The sequence below is a fragment of the Coloeus monedula genome (genome assembly GCF_965178545.1).
Source record: "Coloeus monedula genome assembly, chromosome: 8".
In the NCBI taxonomy this organism is placed as follows: domain Eukaryota; kingdom Metazoa; phylum Chordata; class Aves; order Passeriformes; family Corvidae; genus Coloeus; species Coloeus monedula.
In genome coordinates, this window is record NC_138788.1 from 436,616 (window position 1) to 460,690 (window position 24,075).

The following is a 24,075-nucleotide window of genomic DNA, read 5'->3' on the forward strand; positions in this document are numbered from 1 at the left end:
TTCTGCTCATACTGCAGCAGTCTAATTCTGCAGCGTCAGGGAAATTTGGAGCGTGCGTACCGAGAGGAACACGACGGGAAAGTTGCTGACGAGGCATTTGGGAGCTTCTTTTCCCTGGGTCTGGTTTTGCCCATGCAATGCCGGTGACAGCTGGTTCCCTCCCAAATTTTGGGGTGCTGTTTATTTGTGAATCCCAGCTCCCGAAGCTCCCATAGTAATGGGGGGTGTGTGTGGGTGTGTGTGTGTGTGTGTGTACCCCTGGATTTTGGTGTGCTTCTAGATACTGATTTGAGATCTTAAAACGGAGAATTAAAATAAAATCAATTTTTAAAGTTGTAACATTTCAATCTAGGGCTGTAAATGCGGCAGAGCAGCTGAGGGCAGGGTATTTTGGCTGAGCTGGATGCTGGGAGCCTGGCTAGGATCTCAGATCCCGATGAACAAACTTTCCAGCCCTGCTTTCCAGCTGTTACCATTTTCGGACTAGCTCTGGGCTGCGTTTACATTCCTGGCCCTCCTTCCCAGTGCCGGTGAACGTGTTAATGCCGCTTGTCTCCTTTTCCTTTGCCATGTTGGTGTCCCATAAATACCGATTTGGAGCAGCACGGCAGCTGTGGGTGGTGCTGGGTGTGGGCAAGGCTGTAACGCTGGGGCAGCTCAGGGGGAGGTGGGTTTGGGGTTCTACCTGGGGCCTCCGAGAGCCACTGTTTCAACCCAAATGGGATGTGGGAAGGCAGGTGGGAGCTGAAAGGACTGGGGTTTTTATGGATTAGCTAAAATAGCACCTTTCCATGGCAATGAGGGAAGCCTGAAGTCGCCTGATGGATTCACTCTGTGCGGCGGACTCCAGCAGGAGATGAGCGGAGCTGGGTGCTGGACCTGCTGGTACCTGACCTGGCGGAGCCATGGCAAGAGCCCACCATGGTGCCTGTAGGGTGCTGGGAAGCAGCCGGGTGGGCAGCAGCCTTGTTTCCCTGGAGTCTGAGTGGCCCGAGCAAGGAAGGATGGCTCTGAGACTTGGGGGTCTGGAGCTGCCCTGATGCTTCCCATGGAGACAGGCTGGGAGAGCAGGGGGTGCTCATGTGGAGAAGAGAAGGCTCCAGGGAGACCTTAGAGCCTCTTTCAGTACCTGAAGGTGCTCCAAGGGAGCTGGAGAGGGACTTTGGACAAGGGTATGGAGTGCCAGGACAAGAGGAAATGCTTTTGGACTGCCAGAGGGCAGGGATAGATGGGATATTGGAGAAAAATTCTTCCCCGTGAGTGTGGCGAGGTCCTGGCACAGGTTTCCCAGAGAAGCTGTGGCTGCCCCTGGATCCCTGGAAGTGTCCCAGGCCAGGTTGGACGGGGTCTTGGAGCAACCTGGGATAGTGGAAATTGTCCCTGCCCACAGCAGGGAGGTGGAATTAGTTGAAGTTTAACGTCTCTTTCAACCCAAAACAGTCTGTGACTCTCTGAAAGCCGAGGGGCAGCGGCCCCCTGCGTGTCACCTCACACCAGATCCAGCCCAGTATCCCTTGCCCGGGCTTCCATCACACACATCTCTGTCTCCCATTTCTGGGAAGAAAAAACACTTTTTGGCTTTGAGAGGTGCCGGCAGTGCCTTGATGCCCCCAAAACTGCAAACCTGGCTGGGATGGTGGCATCTGACAGTCCCCTCTCTGTCCCAACTCCTCTCTTGTTTGTCACCAGGAGATGATGGAAGGATCAGTGTGCTGGGGGGTTGCTGTGTGCTGGGGGTCCCCGAGACGATTGAGGATGCACGTCAGGGCTTCCTGAGGGGACAGGGCTGTGTTTGGGGGATGCTGCTGGTAGCGGGTGCTGCGTGCCGGGTGCCCCCGAGCTGCCGGTGCCCTGGCCCGGGGTGTCCCGGCGGCGCTGGGGGCGCAGGGGGCGGTGCCGGGGGCGTGTCCCGGGGCGGGGGGCGGTCCCGGACTCCCCTCAGCCCTGTCCCGGTGCCCGCCCCGGTCCCTCCCCCGCCGAGGCGCCGGCGGTCGGCGCGGCCGCGGGGCTGCGCTCCCGCCACCGCTCCCGCCGCCCCCATGGGGCGCCCGACGGCGCGGCCGGCCCGGCGCGGGAGCTGAGCCCGGAGCCCCCCAGGTACCGTATCCCCGCCGAGACTGGGCATCCCTGCCCCCCCGAGCCGGGCATTCTCCTCCCGGCCCCCGGGACTGGGCGTTCTCCCCCCTCCAACCCCCGGGACCGGGCATCCTGCCCTTCTCCGCGCCCCGTCCCCGGTCCCGGGCATCCTCCCGCCACGCCGGGGCCGAGCATTACCCGACCCCCGGGCCCCTCATCCGCCCCCCCCGGGACCGGCTGCCCCTCTCATCCCCTCCCCCGGGGTGGTGGGGCTCGTTTCCCGGGCCGGTGCGGTGGGAAGGGGATGGAGGGGGCAGGACCAGCCCTCGATGGTGCCCCCCCCACCCTCCGGGGGGGTTTGTGATGGGCACCCGGGGGGCTTCTTGGGCGGGGGTCCCCGCTGGGTGTGTCCCCCCAAGCCAAGACGGGTGGGACAATGGGGGGAAGGTTTATTTTGCCCCTGGAGCACAGACTCCACAGCGTGGCCATGAGGTGCCTCAGCCATGGCGAGGGGGGTTTATCCGGAGCCAGCGCTGGGCTTTAAACCTCTGGAAAATAGACGGATCACTAGTTTTGAGGCTCAGCATCCGCCCCGCGGATCCCACCTCTCCTGCCTTTGCAGTTGTGTTTGCTATTTAAAAGGGGCTTTTCTCTCCCTCTTTCGGCCTGGAAGCCAGCCCCACCGGGCTGGGAGCCCAGCACGGCTGTCGGCCGGTGCCGGCTGTGCCTGCTGTGGCTCGAGTCCCGCAGAGTGAGTTTTGGGATTTGCATCTCTTGGTTGTGCCTCCCTTGCACCCCCAAAAGCCGCTTGGAGAGCGGGCTCTGAAGCGGGGGGGAGGTGCGGGATGGCTCCCTGCTGGAGGATGAAGATGGAGGAGGAAGAGGAGCAGCTGTAGCCGAGGTCTGGGGTTTGGCTCGGCAGCCTCCCATTTAGGGAGCACGGGAGGAGCGGGAAGCCTGGGATGGGTTTCCCGCTGGCACGTGCGGGGGGTGGCGCAGAGCCCGGTGGGCTCCCAGCCCCGTGCGGGTCGGAGTCACCCTCGCTGCCGCAGAGGATGTCCTAGGAGCGAGGCTGCCTGCTCCCGCTGAGCTCCTGCCCCGCTTCTCGGGGCTGAAAACTTCCAGAAACCTCGTCCAGGCTGCGCTTCCGATGGCTGCCGGACTTTTCCGGACCTGCTTCCCTGCCCTTTCCCCGGTGCATCCTCTTAGTGCTGGGGGAGCGAACACCCCCTCCTCCTCCCGCAGCGCTCCTGGCCATGGCACCCGTCACATCCCGAGCTGTGCCCCCGTTGTTTTCCTGCCCTGGATGGGAGAAAACAGCGAGTTTTGGTGTGGCTGGGCTGGGGGCATTGCCTGAGGAAGAGGCAAACAGGCAACGGTGGTGGGACATTTCCTTCCTGGAAGGCAGGAAGTGATTATGTCTCTGCACGAATGACACGGAGCCTAAAAATAATGGGCAGGTCTCTGTTGTGAGCAAAACTCCCTTGGGGTTTGCTTGATTTTTGCTTTATTTATTCAGAGAGCAGGACAGGGGAGAGGAGACCTGGGAGCGTGAGCTCCGTGTCCTACTGCATCCCAAACCACGGTGCTGGCGTGCATAAGGTGCTGCTTGTCCTGGGAAAGGTGTGGTCTGCAGCGGATCCCGGCGTGGAAAAGCGGCCCCGTGTAAATGGAGCCGTCCCGTTGCTCCGGCAGCCTTCCCCGCGTTGGGAGGGGAGCCGTGGTTAGCTATGAATAGCACAAAATCATAGCCCTCGCCTTCCCAAAACGCCCCGGCCGGCTCCGCGTGGCGCTGGCCATCCCGGGCTTGGGAGCAGGGGGTTGTGCTGGGGGGGCCAGCCTGAGTTCCCCACCCCTGGGGACACCCCGCTCCCCTCTGCCAGCTGGAGCGGGGTCACACCGGAGAACCTCTGGCGGGGAAAAGCTTGGCAGATCTGGTTTGGGTGTGGGGCTGCGGTGCTTCCTGGCAAGTTGGGGACTGCTTGGCGTTGGACAAAAGCTTTGCCCACAGGTCACTGGTCTCTTTGGAGATGCCCCCAGCCTTTATCTTCATGTTTTATGGCTTTTTATTTTGTTTTTCCTTTGTGCTACTGAAAGGAAACCCTTCAGCGAGTGTGCTCACAGACCTTGAAACCACTGGCAGCAAGCTGACGGCACAACTGGCAACGCTGGTGCTTCTGAGCCAGGGCTTTGTTCCTCTTTCCATTGCTGCTCAGTGATAAAACCCCTCACCTCAACAGCAAGCAGCCAAGCATCTCCTGCCTGCCCAAAAAGCAGCGCCCCAGGGACTGGTGGGATGTGTCAGGGAACCTGCCAGGGGGGCCTTAAAAGCTGGGTGTGAGGCAGCAGTTACAGGTGGGCTCTTTGCAAAATCATGGAGTCACTGAACGGTTTGGAAGGGATCTTAAAGGTCGTCTCATTCCACTCCCTGCCGTGGGCACCTTCCACTAGACCAGGTTGCTCCGAGCCCCATCAAATGCTTCCAGGGTCTTAATTCCTCCCAGGCTGTGCTTAGCAAGGAAGGTTAATAATGCTGATTAATAATGCAAACCAGGTTTGTGAAGAAGGGCTGCAGCCTAGATACCATTCCCAATAGATTCCTTCTCATCGATGGTCACCTCCATGGCAGGGAGCAGATTGCCATCCCCATTTTGGGGGTGACTTTTTTCTCCTCCATACCCTGTCTCAAACAGCTTTCCCTGGCTTCAGGGTGAGGAGTTTTAAATCCAGTAACTAAAGGCAGGTTGGTCCCATGGAGGATGGGGATGTAGCACTCGGTTTTCTGCCAAAGGACAGGAGCATGTTTGGGAGGGGGTGGGAAATGCCTGGTCCTCGTTATTCTGGATGCTCCCACTTGGACTTGGGGGCAGACGTCCCACTGATGCTTTCCTGCACTGCTCGGCAGACGCCGGTGGTAGAGCGTGGGGCGCAGGGGGGATCGGCAGCACCGATCCCGGCCTGGTTGGCAAATACCTCTGGACTTTCTAGGAAATGCTGCTTATTAAGTTATAGTTTTGGCTGTCACTGCTGGCTCTCCGAGGAGGTCATGAGGATGGAGGGCGGTCACTTTTGCTCCTTTAAAGATATTAATGAATCAGCCAAGGCTCGTGAAAGCAGAGCTGTCTGCTGCAAAGGTGCCCTTCCAGGGCCTTTTCCTGCCCATGGCAAAGTGCTTTTGGGTTAATTTGAGGCGTTTTGATTCTTTGCCTTATTTTATCCTCACAGCTTGGTGGGTGTACAGCACGTTCCAAATCATCCACAGCTTAATGTGTTATTTCTCACCTTTCTTTTTTGTTTTATTATGTGTTTTTAAGAAGCCAGGCTGCTTCCTTCCGGCATCACCTGGAACAACAGGAGCCTGGTTCCCATGCAGCCTCTGCTCTGGGATATCTCCTAGCACAGGCAGGCTCTCCCAGAGAAGCTGTTTGTGTTATTTAATTTTCACTGGGTTTTTTTTTAAAAAGAGGGTTAAAGAGCATGCCGGGGCAGGGGGCTCAGCTCCAGCGCTTCCTCCGGGCTCCGGTGATGCCCCTCCGGCTGCAATGGAGCTTCCTGCTGGCTTGTGGTGTTTCCTGCCTCCCTGCTGGGCTCAGCAGTGCTCCAGGGGTGCCCCTCGGTCCCTTGAGGATGCATCCACGCCGGCTCCATGCTGAAAAGCCACAGGGGCTGCCCCACACTGAGGAAGGATGGATGCATTAGGAGGATGCTGCCGTTGCCGCTGCTTCTTCCCAAAGGGCTTTGCTTTTCATTTAGAAGAGCTTTAAAAGCTATAAAATATCTCAAGGATGCACAGAAGGAGATTTATTTGATTTATTTCCTGCTGACAATGAGGCGGCCAGGCAAGTGCACGTTTCCTCCTCGGCACGGTGGCCGGGGCAGATGCATCCTGCAGCTGCAGCCCGACCTCCTCCCACTATATTAAGTCCATTGTTTGCTCCGGCTGTGAGTCCTTGCCAGGTCCCTGGGTGTGGGAATAACCCCTGTGCCGGGTGCAGGGGGAGAGGAGCGGCTCCGAGAGGTGGGAAGGTGGTGGGCTGAGCACTGTTGTAGCATCCTGACTTCTGTGGGAGAGGCTGGGGATTCCACACAGGATCTCTTGGGCTGCTCAAGTGGCATTCTTGGGATGCTCCCAGTGCTGCTGGCGGCTCCTCTGGCATTCCCCATCCAGGCTTGGCAGAGCTGGATGTTGTGAAACAGGGTCTGGAGGGGAAGGGAAGCACCTCTGCCTTGCCCACCCGGAGGCTCCACTTTTCTCCTTAGGCAGCAAGAATAATTTATCGGCAGTGCTTTGAATTTAGGCAAAACACCTGGAGAGGAACACTGCTGGTTTGTTTGGTGGGATGCCCTCGTGCAGGGTGTTGGTTCTTTTGGCAGCTGGGGAGAAAATGGGCTCTTTGTTCAGGAACCTTGGCCACAATTGATCTCAGGCTTGGCTTTGGGATCTGTGAAGGATGAGCTGCCAGCTAGGGAAATATTTCTGGGGTTTGTCCCAGAAAAAGGAGGAGAAGGTGCAGACAAGAGGCTAGGATGCTGTGCAGGGGGATGTTGTCTCTGCATTCTCTCTCCTAGAAAGGAAACTCCCAAATTCCGTGTGGTGCAAGGGAAGGGATGCTCAAAACCAACCCACCACGGCTGATGGCTAATGCTGTCATAAAATCCATGTGGATTGCTTCCCAGCCTCCTAACCTGGAATCACAGAATCCCAGAATGGTTTGGGGTGGGAAGGACCTTAGAGATCATCTCGTTCCAACCCCCTGCCGTGGTCAGTGACACCTTCCATTAGACTGGGTTGCTCCAAGCTCCATCTAGCCTTGAACGCTTCGAGGGCTAAGGCATCGACAGCTTCTCTGGGCGTCCTGTTCCAGTGCAGGAGCTTCTCAGTGTTTGCTAACTGTGTCCAGTTATGGGGAAAAGAATGATATTTGGGGTCATCCGGAGCCCTTTGGTGGGTGGGTCCCTGCCGGGCTGGTTCCTGGGCTCCTGTTTCCCTCGGCTGGCCTGTGATGGTGGCTTCATTGCATCTCTTCCCGTCGCAGCCACCAGCAATATTTGGGAAAGTTTTCAGCCAAGGTAATTTTATCTGTTTTCCTCGGGGAGGGTTTTGCTTCCCTACCCATCCCAGTTTGTGTCCCAGCTTGCAGAGTGGGCACTGGGAGATGGTAAACCCTCCTGCTCCCATCAGATGCAGTAATACCGGTAAATAGCTGCTCCCATATGGATAACACTAGCACTTCTCTCTTCCTGTGGCTTTTTAGAGCAGTTCCCGTGGCTTCCCTGAGCACCCACTTTGGGTAATTTCAGTACTTTTCTTGCTTGGTTTTGCCTCCCCAGCTGAAGCAGGGAGTGGGGGAAGAAGCTGAGATGTGATTTCCTCCCTCCATTCATTTTGTGGTTTGAAAGACAATTTCCAAATCTGCCCGGCGTCTTTTATGCCTGTTATTTCTTGGTGTGGTTTGTCGGGAAAAGAAAATATCCCTGGGGGTTTTAGGGTGAAGGTGGCTGTCTGTGGGGAGGGGAGAAGGACTAAGGAAATACAGAAGCTGCCTGCCTCGAAACTGGGGGTGGAATCTCCATCCTCCAACATGGGAATGCTGGAGCAAACCCAGAAGGATCGATCCAGCTCACTATTGAAAAGATGCACCCGTTCTGAGCAAAATTAGGGGAAAAAAAGCATCCTGGCTGGATGCCCCATTCCTGCTTGCTGCCTGAACTCTCCAAAGCCATGAGTGCCTGCTCTGAAACACTCAAAACCTCCCTATATATTTTTTTTTCCCTTTCTTTCTTTATTTTTGCCCTCACAGTGTTTATGTGAAAGAAACACTCAAGAGGACTTGGAGAAACGGCACTGGCCTGAAACAGCTGTTTTTGTTTTCCACCCCCCCCTCCCCGCTCTTCTGTGTAAAATAAACCAGGCTGCCTAATGGTGCAGAAAATTCACAGTAGAGCAACAAGTTTTCTGTGGAGCAGCGAAGGAAGATGGGGAGGAGGGGAAAATGTGTGCCTGGGCATGGTTGTCTAGAAATAGCACATTTTCCGCAGGCTTTTCCCCCCGACTTGAAGCATTTGCAGCTGCTGGGGGCATCACATTCCCTGGGATTGCAGTAAGGGATTGATCCTGCGCTGCTTGTAAGGCAGGAGGAGCAGCTGCAGAAGAATTTGTAGGGCTGGGTTAAAGCCGCTCCCGCTCTTCCCAGCGCTGAGCATCGCCTCGGAGCAGGTACCATCCCCCTTTGGGTGCTGCCGGGGTTATTCCCATGCAGCACAAAGGAGGTTTTACTGGGGGCCGTCTCGTTAGGAGTGGGCAGAGCTTTGTCTTTCCCAGGCTACCCCTTTGCCATCTCTCGCTTCATTGGGACGCCAGGATCCGGCCCTGGCTGGCGCAGACAGTCGGCTCATTGTCCCGGACTGGTCGAGTGTGGCGGGATGCTCCTGGCCGCCGCCAGGCTGGCCCTTTTGATTCCATCCTTGTTCAGGGATGAGCTCCCTGGGGACAAAGTGGGGGCTACTTTCGGGGTCCCCGGGTGCTCCCCTGGGCTGGGGATAACCGGCTGCTTTAAAGGCAGCTTCCAGACCGGCACACGCAGACCTGCTCCAGGCGCGCTCCTACACCCTAAATTACCAAGTATCCAGTAACACGTGCTCTCTGTTCAAGAGTTTTCCGTGCGGGGAGGGACCCTGGAGTGCTTTATGGGTGCTGGGAAAGCGGGGGACGAGCGCCGCCGAGTCCCTCCGCACTGCCATGTGCTGACTCAGCAGATTTTAGGGACCGGATCCGGCATTTCGCCCATTTCCCCCGCCTCCCTTCTCAGCCCTACTTTCACCTCCCTGATGGAGCGAGCTGCATGGCAGGCAGGAAGAAAGCCTTTTGTGGGAGCGGGAGGGAAAGGGCTGGCTTAGCGTTCCTTCCCTGGCTGGCTGTCGGCAGGGGGTTGCCCTGTGCCTGCCTGGGATTTTCCCGTCCTAAATCAGGAGCGGCCGAAAAATAAATTCCTCCTCCCGTTTTTTTCCCCCTCCCTCCTTGGTTTTTTTTTTTGTTTTTTTTTTTTTTTTTTTTTTTGTTTTTTTGGTTTTTTTTGTTTTTTTTGTTTGTTTTTTTTTTTTTTCCTTTCCTCCCTGCTGCTGCTGCTTCCTCCCCGTCCCGGCACAGCTGCCCGCGGATGATGGGTACGACGGCCAGCGCGGCACAGCAGGCAGTCTCGGCATCCCCGCTGGAGAGCCGGGTGCCGGGAGACGGCACCATGGAGGACCAGCACTCCCTCAGCATCCACTCCTTCCAGACCCTGGGGCTCCACAACAGCAAGGCCAAGTCCATCATCACCAACAAAGTGGCGCCTGTGGTCATCACGTAAGTCCTTGGCAGCCTCCAAAATTCTGGTTTCCTCCACCCTCTTCTCCAAATACCGGGGTTTTTTTCAATCTTGGCCTATGCCATTATTTTTTTCCTTTACCCACCTGCCTGTGGCTTTTGCAGGTACAACTGCAGGGAGGAGTTCCAGATCCACGATGACCTACTGAAGGCAAACTACACAGTGGGACGCATTTCTGAGGCCACGCTGGAGCACTACCTGGTGCAGGTGAGCGTTGCCGCCACCAATTTCATCACCCAGCTCATTTCAGCCTGGACTTTAGGGACCTCAGAAGTTTATTGGGGGGGCTCCTTTTGAAGATCACCTAGAAAAAGCCACTTTTACACTCAGCTGCGTTCAGTCCCACCTTGCTCAAATCCACTATGTCCCACCTTCTCTCTTCTGATATTTTGCAGGGGAAATACTTCATGGTCAGAGATGTATATGGAAAATTAGATGTTTTGAACACTACCGGCCGCTGCGGCGCTCCCAACTTCCGGCAGGCCAAAGGAGGTTACGCCGTGTTCGGGATGGGGCAGCCCAGCCTCAACGGCTTCAAGCTCGTGCTGCAGAAGCTGCAGAGAGAAGGCCACAAGGTTGGTGGGAGGGTGGGAATTGGGGTGGAAAAAAGCCAGGAGAGCTTTTAGACAGCCTCTCCCCCGCTTTTTGCAGGAATGTGTCTTCTTCTGCGTCCGTGAGGAGCCCGTGGTCTTCCTGCGGCTGGAGGGCGACTTCGTGTCCTACACTCCCCGGGACAAGGAGAACCTCCACGAGAACCTCCAGCGCCTGCAGCGGGGTGTGCGGGCGGAGAGCCTGGAGCTGGCCATCCGCAAGGAGGTGAGCTGGGACGGGAAAGGGTGCACATCCTGCCGGCGCAGAGGTGAGTGGAGGGGTTGTGAGGGGGCTTTTCCCATCTCCTGTAGATCCGCGACTTCGCGCAGCTGAGCGAGAGCGTCTACTACGTGTACAACGACATCGAGCGGCTGCGGGACGAGCCCCACGCCGTGCGGGTGCAGTGCGACGAGGACATCCAGGTCACCGACGAGGTCTATCGCAGACCCATCTTCCTCCAGCCCTCCTACAGGTCCTTCCCTCCTCCTCTTCCTCACCTGTGGTGGGGGCTCTTTGCACCCCTAAAGCCGTGTATCCTCCGTGGTGGTTGGGATGAAGCCCCTCCGGGGTCCCATCCTAACGAGGGCTGTCGCCATCCCGGCAGGTACCACCGGCTGCCCCTGCCCGCCGAGGGAGCCCCTTTGGAGGAGCAGTTTGATGCTTTCATCCGCTTCCTCAGGGTGAGCCGAGGAAAAGCACCTGATCCATGGGGCCTCCTTGGATGGGATTGCTCCTGTGCTGTGTCGGGGACCACGACTGCCTGAGAGCATCTTCTGGTTTTCCTTAAGTCTGCCTGTTAGAGGATGCCTGTGCCTGCAGTTCCCACTCTGCTTGCTGTAGGATCCTGCTGGAGAAGTCCATGTTGTCCAGCAGTTTGTCCCTACCCCTGGCTAGAGGTGACCATCCCTGGCCACCTCCAGGCTTCTCTTCCCTAAGTGGCTTTAGCAGGAATTATCTGCCTTTGCTGCAAAGGTTTTCCATGTCAGAGCTGCTCTTCTTTTTTACATTCTGGAAGATGAAATCTCAGTGGGTTGGGGATGAGTGGTGGGAACATCTCTGGTAGGATGGACAGGCTGGCAGATGGAGAGGGCACTGGGCGGGGGGATGCAGCGGGTGGGCCACCCATTGTCCTGTCCTGCTCCATCCACCCCATCCCCTGAGCAAAAGGGAGATGGCACCCACCCCTCCCTGCCTGGGCATGGCCATCACCTCCATCCCAGCCACTGATGGGACAGACCTGGCTCTCCTGCAAGCCGCTGGGGTCTCCATCCATCCATGCATTCATCCGTGTGTCCCTCCCTCATAGGAGAGCCCCAGCCTGCTGCTGCGGGACCCCGGCAGACCCCCGCCCGCGCTGCTCTTCGGCTGCCAGACTGGTGTGGGCAGGACCAACCTGGCCATGGCCATGGGCACCCTGGTCCTCCACCACCACCGAGGAGCTGCCCAGAAGCCCGAGTAAGCGGAGCAGCCGCCGGGGTGGGACTGGGGGGATGCCCATTCCCCCCGGGACTGGTTTGATTTCCTCCTTCTCCCACTGCAGCTTCCCCCACCTGCCTAAAACATCTCCTAGGGACAGGCTCCGGGTCATCCAGACCTTCATGGAGATGGTCCCCAAAGGCCAGCAGATAGTGGAGGAGGTAAGGGGGTGCTGGTGAACCCCCTGGCGGGGCGGCTGGAAGGGAGGGATGGATTTTCCCCCCAGATCCAAGGCTTATGGAGCAATTTCCCGCTTGCTCCTCCCGAGGTGGATGGTGCCATAGCCTCCTGCTCGGAGATGCACGACATGAAGGAAGCCATCTACGAGTACAAGAAGAAGCTGGAAGGGATCGGGGAGGACTATCAGATCCAGGTAATTAGAGGATTACTCAGATGTGAGCCGTCAGCACCGGGAAATTTATTAAGCTATTTTTGCGCTGGGATGAGAAGAATGTAAATTCTGGAAACCCAAAGCTTCCTGTGAGCTGGAGATTTCCCAGCGATATGAAACCTGGAAGGTTGTGGTGTGTCTCTTTCTTTTTTTTTTTTTTTTCCCCTCCAGTTATTTGAAAAGCCATAAAATGGAGCAGGCTGGGACTGGGGGGAAAACAGACTGGTTTGGGCTTCACTGCTGCTTCTGGTAGATGACCTCGGGGGCAAATAATATCCTGTGCCCTGGTTTCATCAGCTCTAAAATTGGAAAATCAATATCAGCCTGGATGGTAAAAGTCCTTGGGAGCTGGGAGGGATCGTTGCAAATATAGTCACCCAAGGTCAGGCTTTTCTCGTTGTAGATTTATGTTTTTTCCCCGTTGTTTTGAAGAGCCATCAGGGTGGCTTTCCATGCTGGAAAGCCGTGGCCTTCCTGCCTGAGCAGGGGGCTCCTCACCAGGTGATGGAAGGATAGATGGATGCTCAGGTGAAAGTGCTGCCCTGATCCCAGTTTCTTTGGAGATTAATTTTCCCGTTTAAATTTGAGTGTGGAGTGGAAGTGCTGGAGCTGGTTGTAAAGGGCAGTCTCAAACCAGGTGCGCTGTGGCAAAAAAAACATGGAAGTGATTGAGCAATGGGAAAAGGAGGCGTTTACTGTCACTTCTTTTGGTGTTTAGTGGCAAATCCCAAATGTTATACTCCCCTGTTCCCTTTTAGGGCAGATTTGGATATGTTTGGTGCTGCTCATGTGCTGGCGGGTCCTCTTCTGTAGCAGGGGAGGCTTGGGCATGGGATGGGATTTTCTCATTGCCTTGAAACCTTTCCCTGACTTTTCCCTGCCGGGGAAAGCTGCTCCGTGTCATCCTGGACTCCTGGAAAACAAATGGCTGGGGGACTGCTGTAAATAAGCCTCAAGGAGTGTTTATTTGAAGTCTTTGTGGAGCAAGAGCAGGTTTAAACAGTGGCGGGAGGCCAGGAAAATGTGCTGGGGGCACACAGAGGGTGAGGAGGGGAGAGGGGATAATGCTCGGCCCTCAGAAAAACAGCCTGGACTTCTTTGTGTTGGAGGGGTATTGGGTGAGCTGGTTGGTTTTGGGGGGAGGAGGGGCTTTTCTGGGATTGGAGGAGTGATGTCTGTGGGTTCCTGCCTGGATTTGGGGGGGCAGAAATGGAGTTTTAAGCCCTCCAGCGATGGAGGTGCAGGTGAATCCTGGTGTGGGATGCCAAGCAGCCAGACTCCCCCAGTATCTGGCTTTCCACAGCTAAAACACGAGTGGATCATTCCCCTTTCCACCCATAGCCTATTTAAGGGGAATGTTAACAGGTTTGCCTTGGGTGAGAGCACTGGGATGGAGTTTACTGCAGGAATCCAAGCGCTTGGGAAGCAGCACCGCTCTGCTGTTGGTGCTGCCGGCAAACCTGGCACGGCTCCATCCCTGCAGGCTTTGTTTTGAGTTTCCAGAGCAAATCCCACTGCCTTTCCTCTTGATAAATGACTGCAGGCCGGATTTCTCTTGTGGAGAACAAGTAAATATTCATGAGTCAGCCACGTAATGTCAGGGATGAGCAAACCCCGCTCGCCGAGCTGACCCCAGACACAGCCCTGTCCTACAGGATTTTCCATCCTGCCCTGGGGAGTGGGTTCCAACGGGCTCTCCAGGGATGTTTATGGATGCCGTGCTGGGTGTTCCTTACCTGGTACCAGGGTAATTTGTTGGATGGGATGCTCGGAGGTACAAACCTCTGCCCCCAGGTTTCTGAATTATAGAAAATCCTGAGGGTTTGAGTTTCCTCCCCGAGAGGGGATAGCCGTGGTGGGGAACACACCTGGATTGGGGAGGTGATGATAAAGAAGAGGAGGAGGAGAGCTTGCCGGAAACATAGGCATCAGGATGCTTCTGGACATGGAAAAGGGAGACACTTGGAAATGAAGGACGTTGCAGGGTGTGTGGCTGGCATGGGGCCCTCTCTCCCCAGGGATGCCACTGCCTGAGCATTTCATCCCGTGGCGGGGATGGCTGGAATGGGGGCATTTTCCAACCCCATCTCCTGGGGTTTAAATCTCCCATCTGGACAGTGTATCTGTGTGACAGCGTGGGCTGGTTGGAACCACTCCCAGTGTGTCCTTGTGCTAAAGTGAAGCTTTTGTTTTGAGCTGAAATGTGACTTTATGCTTTTGAGCATCTTCTAATATGAGAAACTGAAATGTTTCATTAAAAAAATAGAACAATTCATCCAAAGCTCCTTCTGGGAGGGCTTTATCCCAGCCTCCTGGTCTGCTGGGGCTGCAGGACTGGTCAGCACTGAGCATCACAGATTCCGTCTCCTTTGCTTCCAGGGGAGCAGCACCAAAGAGTATTTCCTCCAGAGGACTCTGCAGAGCCTCGAACGCTATTTCTACTTGATTGCTTTCAACTACTACCTTCACGAGCAGGTAAAAACCACCAGGGCAACCCAAAAAAACCTTCCTTGCCCTCTTTCCTTTGGCTCCGTTGTGCAACGGGAGGGCAGGGGTTTCCCCCTTTGAGTTTTCCAAGCAGGTTTTCTCGGTGGGGTCGCGGGCAGGGGGATCAGAGCCCAGGCTGATGGTGCATCCCCCCCGGCCCCCCGCCGGCAGTACCCCCTGGGCTTTGCCCTCAGCTTCAGCAGGTGGATGTGCCGGCACCCGGAGCTGTACCGGCTGCAGGCGGACATGAACTGCTCGGAGCTCACCGTCACCGCCGAGCTCGTCACCAAGGGCACACGAGTGCTGGTGAGTGAGGGGCGCAGAGGTGGGAGCGGCATCCTGGGGTGCTCGCCCTCACAGAGGCGTGGTGGGGTGGAAGAAGCCAAGGGTTTCCCTGTTGGAGGGCAGGTGTCTTGGGGTCTTGGGTCTGTGTCCTGCTGGCATCCTCAGCAAGGATGGAACCTAGATGGTTTTAAAGCCCCTTCCAACCTGACCCATGTGAGGATAAGTGTGTGGCCAGAGACGCCTGTGCACATGGATGTGTCTGGAGCATCTTGTGACGTGAGCCTGGGCAGCAGCTCCGTGGTTTCTGGGTGGGGGGAAGGGGGCCGGGGCCGTTGGTCCCTTGCACTGCTGGAGATCATTTCCCACCTTGGAAACAGAGCTGCGGGGCTTTGAGCCCTGGATGCTGCTGTTGGAAAGGTCTGGGGACTTGTCCTGAGCAGGGTCCGTGGGTTGTGGTGCGCTGCAAACCTGAGGGTGGGAAGGGGCATCCCTTGCCTGGACATTGCTCTGTTCCAGGTGGCAGATGAGCGCTTCTACCCGGATGTGCTGAGCACTGCCAAGGAGATGAGCGTGGCCAACTTCCGAAGGGTGCCCAAAATGCCCGTCTATGGGACGGCGCAGCCCAGCTCCAAGGTGAGGGACATGATCCCACGTCGGGCAGGGACCCCACACTAGGCTCCCTGCCCTCCCATCACCCTTGCTCACCCCTTCCTTAGACCCTGGGCAGCGTCCTGCGGTACCTGACGGATGCCAAGAGGAAGCACTCCCGCATTGTCTGGATCAGCCTCCGGGAGGAAGTGGTCCTGGAAGGGAATGAGCAGATCTATACACTGCGGGAGCCTGGACTCCTGGAGGAGCTGATCCCTGTGCCTGCCGCCTCGCCCCAGGAGCTGGAGGTGAGCTCTGGGAGATGCTGGATGCAGTGGGGGTTCCCAGGAACCCTCATGGGTGATTTCCACAGGCTTTGATAGTTCCCCACCCTCTGGAGCTGCTGGTTTTGTTTTCCTTTGGGAACAAAGGAGCAAAGCAGAGATCCACCCTGGAAGGATTTATAGCATGCCTTGAGAGCAAGGGTAAAAGGCATCTGGGGAAAGGGGAGCGGATGTTCCCAGCTGGATTTCCAGGGGAGACAGGCAGTGGAGGAGCTTGGCTGCATGGAGAAGCTGCCCAGCATGGTGGGAAATGGTGCTCCTGAGGCTCCCATCAAGCAGAGAGGGACCTGGGCAGAACTGGGGGCCAGGACCTGGTGGGGGGCTTGGGGTGTTCACCGGCATCTAAAACAATTGATTAAAATCCTGCAAAAATTAGGAGGGGTGGGTGTTACAGTGAGGGTTTCTCCATCCTGTGCAGAAACTGGAGGCTGCCCTGAAGGGGGACCTGCTGAAGTGCCAGAAGTGGCTGGAAGTGTACCTGGAGGCAGAGAAGCAGATGAAGATGTTCAAGAGCTGCCTGACCACACAGGAGATATTCAGCCAGCAGAAGAATTCCTGCCAGGGACTCACCTACCGCCGCATCCCCATCCCTGACTTCTGTGCTCCCAAGGAGCAGGTACCCCAGGGATGGGATGGTGCTGCTGCCTCCATCCCAAGCCAGCCCTGGTGCTGTGGGAGGAACGTCACTTGGGTGCTCAGTGCTGGTGGGGTGCTTTCCAGGGCAGGGGGGATCCCCAGGAGATGCTGCATGGAGAGGCTGTGTGCCTTCAGGTGGGCAAGGATGGATCTGGCAGCAAGGAAACAGGGATTTCAACCTGGAGGCTGTAGGACAAAAGGGGACCCCAAGGAAGTCAGGTGAGGAAGTCCTGCATCCCTAAAAACCCACTGGCTTCATCCTGGCAGGACTTTGACCGTCTGCTGGAGGCCATGAAGAGCGCCCTGGCCGAGGACTCGCGGGCAGCCTTCGTGTTCAACTGCTCCAGTGGCCGGGGCAGGACCACCACGGCCATGGTCATCGCTGTCCTCACCCTCTGGCACTTCAATGTGAGTGTGGGGGGCTGCAGCAACTCCTGGTGGGGTTCCTGGGGAGGCTCTGGAGAGCCCACGGCAGCCGTGTCACAGCCAGAGGGTTGAAAGGAGTGTGGGCAGGGCCAGGGTGGGCTGTGGGGCTGGACATCTGTATGGTGACATCTTGCTGTGCCTAACTCCCAGGGAGCTCCAGAAGTCTGAGTGAATGCCTGGTGAGCCCTTACCCTCTTCCTGAGAGCTTCCACCCCAGGATGAAGGGTTAAGGGCAAGGGAGATCATGGAGTCGTGGAATGGTTTGGGTTGGAAGGGTCATGGAAGCTCATCTCATTCCATCCCTGTGCCGTGGGCAGGGACACCTTCCACTACCCCAGGTTGCTCTGAGCCCTGTCCAGCCTGGCCTTGGACACTTCCAGGGATCCAGGGGCAGCCACTGCTTCTCTGGACAACCTGAGCCAGTGCCTGGAATGGTCCTCCCTCCTTGGGCAGGGATACAATTTTTGTGTTCTCTGCCTGGCAGAGGCAAGGCAGGGGATGCTGGGGGTCCTGGTGGGCTGGGCACAGACTTTGCATTTTTGTGCGGCCCATAATGACCCAGTCCCCTCTGGCCACCCCAGGGCATCCCTGAGATGAGTGAGGAGGAAATCGTGAGTGTGCCTGATGCCAAGTACACCAAGGGGGAGTTTGAGGTGAGTGCTGGGGCTGGCTCTGTTTTAGGGGTCTCCCTCTGCTACCTTAAGCCACAGCTGCTTGTTTGGAGGGGCTGGATCCTCTCGCAGGCAGTGGGACAAGGCAGGGAGGCTCCTGATGAAGCCCTGTGGCTTCTGCCCGTGCTCCAGGTGGTGATGAAGGTGGTCCAGCTCCTGCCCGATGGTCACCGGATGAAGAAGGAGGTGGACATGGCCCTCGACACGGTCAGTGAGACCATGACCCCCATGCACTACCACCTCCGGGAAATCATCATCTGCACCTACCGGCAGGTGAGCCCCCTCCTCCCGGTGGCACCGGGCCATTCCAGAGGGTGCAGCCGGGCCCTGGGACCAGCCCTGGTGTGTCACCAGAGAGGTGTCAAGGCTCTTGTGCTCATGGTAACCCGGGGCTGCCTTGGATCCTGTGCTGTCCCGCATCCTGCCTGTCCCTTTCCGTCCCGCATCCCACCCATCACACCCAGAGCTCATCTGGCATCCACCTGCATCCCACAGCCCATCCCGCGTTCCTCCCGTCCGGCATCCCGTGAGGTGCAGCCGGCAGAGGGCAGGACTGGTCTGTCCCACTCCGCTTCCAGCCCCAAAGGCTCCTGTGGCTCCGCCGAGTTTGGGAAGGAGATTCAGCTTTGGAAAGGGGAGCCGTCCTTGGGAACGGACTCATCCATGGCCAGCTGAGCCTGTGGTCCACAGCCCTGTTTTACTTGGGAGCCCCTGTGGAGCTGATGAAGGAGAGAAAAAAAGGGATATTTTCATCAGATTTGGGATTTTTTAAACCTGTGCAACTATATCATGGGGCCTTGGAAGGGCTGAGCCCAGGGCCTGGCATTATTCCTGGGATGCTTTGTGCCGCGTCCCACTGGCAATTCCTCCCTTCGGCTCTTGCTCCGGCTGCCACTGATCCGTGTTTTCAATTAACGGCTGCAAACGATTGATGGAGGGAAGAAAAACCAAAATGTTCAATCACCCAGGAACATCTGCAGCTTCCGGGGGATTTGCTTCCCTGTTCCTGGGATCCACTGCTTTTTTTGGGTTGCTGGGAGACAAAACCTCTGGAGACCTGACTACTTGCAGATGTAGTGATTATTAATCATTAGTTAATTTACAGTCGCATTTATTTTTATTAATTTATTTTTATTCAGGGTAGGTACTTTAATTTAAGTACTTTAATTAAATCCCTCCTTTATTCTGAGGGTGTGGCCATGTGGGGAGTTTCACCTACCTGGCTGTCAGGACCAGCACAGGGGTGGTCCTGGGCTGTGTCCCATTTCCAGGCTGGCTTCCTGGTGGGAAGGTGAGATTAGGAGGGATTCATCCACTCCCTCTGCCCAAGGAAGAGCCTCTTGTCACTGGAGCTTGTACTTCCCTCTTGGCTGCTCCATCCATCCTGCTGGATTTGGCTTGGCCCTGTGCAAATGCTTTAATTTTAATTTATTTTTGTTTTGTCCTCGGTGATGGGCAGCTTGGAGACCAGAATTATGGGAATTGCTGGGGTTTTGGGAGCCTGCTGGGAGATGCTTTTCAGGGTTAGGGCAAACAGAAGGGAAGGAAAAGGTGTTCTGGGGCTTGGTTTGGTTTGTTCCAACCTCTTCGCACCCCTAACTGGGAGGAAAAATAGGAAAATGTAGGAAAATATAAATAATGGGATAAAAGATAAATGATAGGATAATAAGATGGTAAATAGTAGGATAATAGAAGAAAAATAAATAGGACAATAGAATAAAATTACAAGTAATAGGGTAATAGAAGAAAATTGGATAATAGAAGAAAATTAAATTGGATAATAGAATAAAATTACAAGTAATAGAAGAAAAATAAATAGGATAATAGAATAAAATGATAAATAATAGGATAAAAAATAAATAGGATCATATAACAACATGCTAAATAATAGGATAATAGAATGAAAAATAAATAGGGTAATACAGTAGCAGGGTAAATAACAGGATCATAGGATCTGCTCTCTACAAATACTGGCACACACAGGTGGAGGAGACAACTTTTCCAAAGGGCAGAACTGGAGTGAGGAATTGCTGCTTTTTAGGATGGCCTTTGGGATCAGGGCTCTGATTTATTAGTATTTATTAATTCCTGGAAAGGGCAGCGTGCAGGGCTTGTTTGTTCTTAAAGTAACAGCAATAATAATACTAATAAAAATTATCATATAATTACATACAATATATAATAAAGCAATAAATATAAATAATGAATGTGTGAACATTACAATATATATAAAACGTAATAAAAGAGATATTTACCATTTATATACATAAAATAGTACTGGGAGATGTGATGGCCACCAGCCTCAGAGCTTCTCTTCCTCTGGAAATGGAGGCTGAATCCAGGTGGGAATGCCTTCCAGGGAGATGTTTTTACCTGGGGAAGTGATTTGCAGTCCAGGAACTCAAGGTTTGGGGTACAGTTTGCACTTGGGTGCCTACTCCTGGCTCCTGGGCACCTCCCCCCCACGTTTAGCCATCCCTCATCTATTTTTGAGCTCTGGGATCATTGTCACCCACTGGAAACCACAAGGAAATGAGAGCCTGGAGTGCCAAGCCCCAGCAGGAGTGGGCTGGATGGATGCGCTTATTTTTGGCCCCAAAGTGTTCCTCCCTCTTCCCATGCCCTTCCCACGGCTTTTTCCTCGCACCAGAGATCCCGGTGGATCCTTCACCACCCAACCCTGGGATGCAGAGCAGGACTGTGGGTGAGGATGGGATGCAGGAGCTCCCCTGGGATGCTGTCCTGGCGCGGGTGCCACAGGTGCCTCAGCCGGGCTGTTGTTCCTTGCAGGGAAAGTCGGGCAAGGATGAGAGGGAGACGCGGATGCTGCAGCTGAGGAGCCTGCAGTACCTGGAGCGCTACATCTTCCTCATCCTCTTCAACGCCTACCTGCACCTGGAGAAGAAGGACTCCTGGCAGAGGCCCTTCAGCCTCTGGATGCGTGAGGTGAGGCTTTCCCTGGCTGCCACCTCCCTCAGCCTCGTGTTTCCAGGGAAATACAGGAATTTACTGGGAAGCAGACACCCGTCCTTAACTTACATGTGATTTCTGGGGTTGTTGGGGCGTCATCTGTGGTCCCTTTGCTCCCTGGGTTGGTGGCTCTCATGGAAAGCCACTGGAGATGGATGGCGTCCCACCATGTGGATGGGGAGCTCTCCCACCCCAAACCTGCTCTGTTTCCCTGGTTTGAGTTTCCCAGGGGTTTAGTTGGGATTGTAGCATCTGGGGCTGGGGGGCCACCAGCCAACCCTGCCTGGCCAGGACAGGTGGCACAGGGCATGGGAGGTCTGGGAGGATGGGGATGGTGGCACTGGATATCTGAGGGAATTGGGAACCAGCTGGAAAAATGGAATGGGGGGCAAGTGGGAGGCCCTACATTATCCTTATGGAATGGGGGAAGGGTGGGTAAGAGACCCTAAATTATCCATATTTCCCGCTCCGGGGGGATATAGGCGCTGGATTTATTTGAGATACCTTGATTTGAATGGAAATGTGGTGGGGGGCTGTAAATTTCCTAGGAAAAGGGACTTTGAAGGTGGAACAAATGGTGAGGGGGAGTGCATAGGGGTGGGTGTGCTGGTGCCTAGGGGGTTATTCTGCATGAGAGGAGAGTCAGAGGGGAAAAGGAGAAGCTGGGGACATGGCAATTTTAATAACGCTACTATGATTATAATGTTTTATATAATTTTATTTATTTAAATTTTACTGCTGTGTGACTGTATTTTATTATTTTAAATTTTATTTTTTGTTATTTTATTGTATCGTTTCTATTGATGTGCTCTATAACTTCGCTTGTTTTTGTTTATTTTGTCATTTTCATCTTTTACTTCTATTACGATGCAGAGACCAGTTTTTCTCCCCCCTCCCGGGTTTGCCCGGCGCTATTGTGGGAAAAACCCGCATCCCTTCCCTTGCCTCCGCCGGCGCCGCTAATTCCTATTGGCATCTTTGATCCGCCGGGCGGGAGATGAAAGGGCGGAGGTGGAGCAGGAGGGGGGACGCCGGTGCCCGCCCCGCCCTGGCATCCCTGTTATGCCGGTGTTTGCATTGCCCGGCGGCCGCCGCTGGGGCTGCACCAGCTTTTGCGGAGATTTGGGATGTTTGCTGTTGGCTGGATGCGGGAGGCGTGCGGTTGAGTGCAGCAGTTTTTAATGCTGCACCTTTTGGGGCTGCACCTTTTAAAGCAGCACCTTTCAGTGCATGGATTTACATCTGCCCTCTGTCCCCCCACCCACCGTTTGCTGGTGCATCTTTGGATGCAGCATCTTTTTGGTGCTGCATCTTTTGAGTGCAGCCCCAAAAGGCTCTGCCCCTTTTAATGCCACATCTTCAACTCGTGGGGCTTACATCCCCCACTCCCCCCGTCTGCTGGAGGGGAGGGAAATACTCCCAACCTGCGCATACAAGGAGCCTTTGGCCCCCAGAGCGCCCCTTCCCGCTGCATAATCCCTGCGTTTTTAGCAAAAACAAGGCGCCATTGTAGCTTTTTGGCAGGAGGGTGCCAAAGCCAACAAACCCTGTGATGGCTGACCCCAGCAGCAAGGAAGAGGCTTAGAAAATGGATAAACTGGGGCTGGAGTGAGGCTGGGAGAGCTGAAGGGGGTGGTACGGGGATGGAGGGGATGCCGGGGATCTTCCCCGCCCGTCTTCGCCCGGGAGGTGGCAAAAGCATCCCCGAGGGGGAGGAGTTCAATCTTGCTTCTCCCTCTGTTTCCAGGTAGCGGCGGTGGCCGGGGTGTACGAGGTGCTGAACGAGCTGGGATTCCCGGAGCTGGAGAGCCTGGAGGGCAAAGCGCTGTGCACGCTGCGGGGCCGCTGGCAGGCGCAGGGGGCCGCGTCCCATCCCTTCCGCGGGGACTTCGCGTAGGGCCGGGGCGGGGGGGACCCCTGCTGCTTTCTCTGGGGTGGGGAAGAGCAAAAAAAAGACTGTTTTCCCAAAATCCGAGGGTGTGGGGAGGGAGGGGGTGAGCCTCAAAGCTGCCTTAGGACGGGAGGATTTCTGGGGTTCTTTTGGACGCAATAAAAATATTGTAAATTAAAAATCGAGACCTTCCTCGCTTCCACCCTGAGCGAGTGCAGCATTTACACAAATTTACATATTTATACACACAGAGGTGTATTTATGTGCATAAACACACACATGTACATGTCTATATACACATAAATATGTATATATAAATATATATATATATATATATGGTTATGTATTTATGGCTCCATGTAGATATGGAGCCATAAACACTTGCAGCCAGAATTAGGACTCACAGAAATCCCAGTCACTTCAAACCTGGGTATTTTTAAGGCTTAGTTGTATTTGTTGGTTCTTCTCAACCCTTTTTAGTCGTGGATGCAGCTGGGGGAGTGGCAGCTGTGGTACCCAGTTTTGGGGTCCCACTTCCCCCTGCCATGACCAAGTTGAGTGCCAAGGCAGTGCTGAGGGGGCTGAGATGCTCAGCAAAGTCTTAAAAGCAAAATTAGGGCCAGCGGGGTTTTTTTTTGTTTTTTAAGGAAAAGAGAAAGGAAAGAGTGAAAAACGTAGTTAATCCAAAGGAGATTTTATAAATGAAGGGTTCCAGTGCCCCCCTGGCCTCACAGTGGGGTGAGAGGAGCTTGCAGGGGCCAGGGGAAGTCGCTGGGCTCCTGTCCGGATGGAGGGAGGAGAGAATAGGATGGGAAGCACAAAAGCAGGAGCACACGCTCCGTCTGTCCCAGCAGCCGCTTTCATCGGCTGCCAGTGGCGGGAGGTGGCAGAAATTCAAAGGTGGAGGCTGGAAAGAAAAACAACCTTTTAAAATAGCAAAGCTCTGCTTTTTCTTCAGCCTTGGCTGTGGCAGACCCAGTTCCCAAAGGGTCCCTCTTTTTTTTTTCTTTTGGCTTAGCCACACATATTTGGGTGTGCTTTTTTTTTTTCCTCCTTTCAGAAATACCTGCCTGAATGTTTTGCCCCTCGCTGAGCATTGCAGTGTTTGGATAACTTGCTGCTGATGCAGTCAGACAGTTGAGTGATTTCAAGAAGCTGTTGATGCTATTTTTTTTCTCTTTTTCCCCCTCTTATTTTAGTTTTTAACAGAGAACATCCTCTCTATCCTCACATCTGCATTTATTCTGCCTTACCAAAAGAATTACCTGCGGGCTCTTTTGCTGCAAATCCATCCCCTTCTCCTGCCCCAGCACCAACCCTTGCAAGTCCTGCCTATTAGCCCTGTCTTAATTAGGCAGAGTTTTTAATTGCTTAGGAAATCCCAGCCTCTTTAATCTTGGTAATGAAGGCTGGAGCTTTGCATCACCTGGTTCGAGGGGCTGAAAGGCTCCTTTCCGCTTTCCCACCATCCTAACAAGAGATTTCCAAAGCAGGACTAAAGCGATTGCCTGGGAAAAAAAAAAATCCTGGGAGATGGGAACGTGTTTGAATGTGAAAAATCAACCGTGCTGTGTTTATTCCTTCTTTTCCCCAGGCTGGGGAGGCAGAAACCTCTCTTAGATGAGAAGTTAAAACCTGGCTCTGAATGGCCTGGATTTTCTGTTGCGAGGGAAAAAGGTTGGCAATTCTGAAAGGATTCAGCCCGAGACAAAGCAAACAAGGGGTTATGTATCATATATTATATAGGTAAAATATAGACTCACTATTGAGTGTATATTATATATTTAAAATGCTATCTATTACGTCTATAGCATACATTTTATTATATACACCGTGTATATATAATATATAGATTTTATATATTATACGCAGTGAT

At 54.7% G+C, this 24,075-nt stretch overlaps 1 protein-coding gene across 1 annotated transcript; it reads left to right on the forward strand.

The window, feature by feature from the left end:
• Positions 1–1,986: 1,986 nt before the first annotated feature.
• Positions 1,987–22,205, forward strand: PALD1 (phosphatase domain containing paladin 1; the record flags this gene model as incomplete). The annotated part of the gene is made up of 20 exons (XM_082285803.1): positions 1,987–2,097; positions 9,224–9,421; positions 9,548–9,650; positions 9,839–10,018; positions 10,095–10,259; positions 10,346–10,506; positions 10,639–10,714; positions 11,341–11,489; positions 11,575–11,671; positions 11,779–11,883; positions 14,281–14,376; positions 14,560–14,694; positions 15,190–15,306; positions 15,390–15,569; positions 16,024–16,221; positions 16,509–16,649; positions 17,249–17,320; positions 17,471–17,611; positions 20,129–20,284; positions 22,056–22,205. Exons 2-20 carry the CDS (start codon positions 9,234–9,236, stop codon positions 22,203–22,205), a joined length of 2,610 nt encoding a protein of 869 aa, XP_082141929.1. The 5' UTR covers positions 1,987–2,097; positions 9,224–9,233.
• Positions 22,206–24,075: the final 1,870 nt, after the last annotated feature.